Source organism: Squalius cephalus (genome assembly GCF_949319135.1).
Source record: "Squalius cephalus genome assembly, chromosome: 1".
Taxonomy (NCBI): domain Eukaryota; kingdom Metazoa; phylum Chordata; class Actinopteri; order Cypriniformes; family Leuciscidae; genus Squalius; species Squalius cephalus.
This window is the reverse complement of record NC_137122.1, coordinates 18,533,751-18,537,387: the sequence shown is the minus strand read 5'-3', so window position 1 is coordinate 18,537,387 and position 3,637 is coordinate 18,533,751. Positions and strand designations below refer to the sequence as shown.

At 37.3% G+C, this 3,637-nt stretch overlaps 1 protein-coding gene across 1 annotated transcript; it reads right to left on the bottom strand.

Moving 5' to 3' along the window:
• Positions 1 to 248: 248 nt before the first annotated feature.
• Positions 249 to 3,637, bottom strand: LOC307171172 (uncharacterized protein; the record flags this gene model as incomplete). The annotated part of the gene is made up of 8 exons (XM_079892641.1): positions 3,510 to 3,637; positions 3,214 to 3,356; positions 3,016 to 3,100; positions 2,710 to 2,881; positions 2,250 to 2,443; positions 883 to 1,030; positions 639 to 766; positions 249 to 554 (listed from the first exon to the last, which is right to left on the bottom strand). The coding sequence occupies exons 1-8, from the start codon at positions 3,624 to 3,626 to the stop codon at positions 249 to 251; spliced, it is 1,293 nt and encodes a 430-aa protein (XP_079748767.1). The 5' UTR covers positions 3,627 to 3,637.

Here is a 3,637-nt window from a genome sequence, read left to right as displayed (position 1 = left end):
TTTGCAATTGCTTTCATTTACTTCCTTGAGGTAAGAAATTATTTCAATAAATAAATAAATAAATAAATAAATAAATAAAAGTAATGCAATTATAAACTGCCTCATAAGGCGACAGTGTTGAGGGAATACCTCCAGGCACAGAATATTAATGCTAAAATTAATTTATTTACAATTATGTTTTAAGTTCTAAGAAACATGGAATACAAAAACAAAAATAAACAAACAAAACAAACCAAAGCTTGTCCAGCTTATCCAATTATAAACTGCCTAAGTAGGCGACAGTGAGTTGATGGAACTCCTCCTGGCACAGAATATATTGTGTGTTGTAGAAACTGCCAAACAGCTGCCGCAGGCTTTGGATACTCAATGTCTAAAACATAAAATAATTTAAAGCATGTATCCACAGCTTGTAAAAGGCTGTCTTGCTCTAGTGCCGCTCCTCCCACAATGACGAAGGCTTGTGAGCAGTTGAATTTATCCCCAAGCTGCAGGACATGAGGGAATTGCCTCCGTTGCTCCTCCTCCTCCAAATATTGAATGATGTTTGTTCCAACCTTTAAATAGAATTTTTAAATTGTAAATATGCACACATGGATCAAATATTACCCAAAATGTGCTGTCATAAATGATGTACCTACAGGCTGTAAATCAACAAATGCTTGTTTTGCCTCCAGGTAAGAGGGCCGAACCATTTTGCAGCCCGTTTTGTATGGCAATGGAGGAAGGATAGCTGGCAGGGTTTTTAAAGCAACATCTCCAAGAGTGTCTTTACATAAAACAGAAAGAACAATGGATTAATCAATTAAACAAGTGCATCATATTATAGACAAAATATTATAACTTGACATGAAAGTACAGAGCTGTTGTGCAGGATTTTCTCACCAGAAGAAATGTTAGTCTGAACAGGAAGAAGATCCAAGGCTCTCTTCTCGGTCTTGCAATATGAAAGGATTCGTTGAGATGCATGTCCCCAAATTTCAAAAAGTTTATCTTTGGCATGTGGGTATAAAATACCAAAGTCCTGAGCAATCTAAAAATTATTAAAGAAAAAGAAAAGTTAAAATCACACCAACACCTCATATGTAAGGGATAATGTAGAGCGAGGCCGTTGTTATAGCGAATACAACCCCGACAGGCTGATCAGGATCCCGACGCGAAGCGGAGGTTGATTTAAGTGATCGAAGCGTTGATTTAAAAATGATTGTATTGCTTCTACTAAAGAAAATAGTCTGTTCAGTCTCTACGGTTAGAATCCTGTGTCCATAGCAACGCTCTGTTTTTCAATGGTGTGTTATACTTAGCAGCGGCAGAGAATGTCTAATAGGAAGAGAATTGGCACTCTCTGCTTACTTCCGGTTTCTGGACTGGCTGCAGTAACACGTCTCTGTCCATGCGGGGGTGCTCGCAGGCGAGTGCAGAATGAATGGAGGTCTATGGCGAAAAACCCTCAAAATCCACTTTTCTCAGGATATCATTTTTTTATTTAATTTAATTTGAATGTTGTATTCGAAAGGAGTTGCAAAGAAATTACACATTGCTGGGTGTTAGATTTTTTAGAGTTCACGAGGCGTGAACCGTCCGACGCGCAGCGGATGTCCATTAAAACCTGATAATGGACACCTCGAAGGGCATTAACCCGCTTATACCATGGTTACTTACGAAAGAAAGAAATATTTAATCAATTAATAATACTTTAATGTGTTTTAGAGTAAAAATCGTGAGGGTTTTTATTTATTAAGAGCGCACTATTTAATATCTCCCGTATACAGGCGTTGCCAAGCAACGTGGCCACAGCGACCCGACCGCAGCAGTTGATCAGTGAGTTTGAGGTAGCGCAATCATTTAGAACTGTCATCAGGCAAATTGACTTTGACAGTCAAAAACGCCTTTCCTAGGTGTACATTATCACTTTTTAACGGACACCCTGCAGCCAATCAGAATCGAGTATTCACCCAGACCATGGTATAACAAGAAATAACAGGCCGCATTCTACATTAGAATTCAACCAAGCCATGTAATAAGGTGCAGTAACAATGAAAGTATGGACATTTGTTTATCAATATGAAAAAAAAAAACAAGCTTAGTGAATCAAATCAAGTGGGATTAATTTTTTTAGGGCAGGACACAGTGATTTTTATAAATCACTTTTTATGTCCAAGCAAACAAATTAATTGTTTAGGTTAGTATTAATTGTTTATTAAAATTAATGCGAACCTCATTTTCTTATTATATATTTAACATTTCTTTACCATTCCAGGGGTGTCCAGAAGTCTTGGATACTCTTGGGTGATCTCTGTTAAAGATTTAGACCCGTTCTCTCTTATCCATTGTGCTCTGTAGATAGCTGTTCCTCTCATAAATTCCTCAACTTGACTAACTGGTTGCTTGTTCTTTTTCAGCCACTCTGTCATTTTGTTATTGTCTACCTCACTGACTTGTGAATCTGCATGAATCAAACAGCATCAGAGTGATAAATATCTCAACAACGTAAAGCAATGTTTGAAGAATGTTAACAGGCCGATGTAACAGTTGCTACTAAAATTACCAAAATTAGGAGAAAAAAATCTGTGGATTATTTAGACAGTTTCACATTAAACTGCTTTGATCACACCACAATTTGGATTTAAGGAATAAAAAAGGATTAAGTAAGAAAGTAGAAAGAAGAACGTAAATAAGGTTTCAGCACCTTTGATTAAATTTTTCTTATACCTGGCAATAAAGTAATCCTCTCAGTCACAGTAGCTCGGCGCTCATCTGTGGTTTGTGACCTCTGTCTAGATGTTGATCTGTGCCTGTGGAGGCGTTTCCTGATATTACGGAGTCGTTCCTCCAGAAACCCAGTGGCCGGATGGCGGTATCGCCCTGGTGTATACCATACCTCCTAAAACATCAACACAAATGTTAAATGGATACATTTTCCCAAAAATGTCTTAAAAATGTCTTGAGCTTTTCAAATATTCTACTTCTGTGTGAAGGTGAGTGTAGTTCTGATAAATTTGGGATCGGCAAACTCACATATCCACTGCCCTCTGAATCTCTAAGGCATGGAAATTGTGTGACCAGGGTCAGAGCTAACTCTTTTTTTCGGTCTGGTGATGGACTTAGTGGTAGAAGGATTGTACAGATATTAGGTTAGTCATGAGTAAATTGAATTGACAGTTTACGACTGAATGACTTTATGTAAAGTGGAACAATGAATAAAACATTACTTACTATTCCCCAAACTTCTCCATTAAATGGGACACCAGAATGCGAACCATTTTCCTTCGGTCTTCAAGACATAAGTTGCGGTTTTGTTCCAAATTGGCGAGAATAGAAGACCCATGTGTGGTTCCCTCTAAAATCTGTTGTATATCCTTAATGGATAATTTTTTTTAGAATTACACATCAGCATAACTTCATAATGCTAGAGAATTTCAGATGTCAGAGAATTTCCACATCACCGATGAAGGCCTCTATAAAGTGTGTATTTGTAAAGTATTAAATATCAGGGAAAAGGAAATACGTACAAATGAGGTTGAATTTTCCACAATAGTCAGTGTCACAGTAGGAACTTCAGTAGGTACCTCGGTTTCAATAGCATTGTTTTCAGAGTGTTCATCTGTCTGTATGTAAAGAAAATACATTTGGTTTTTAA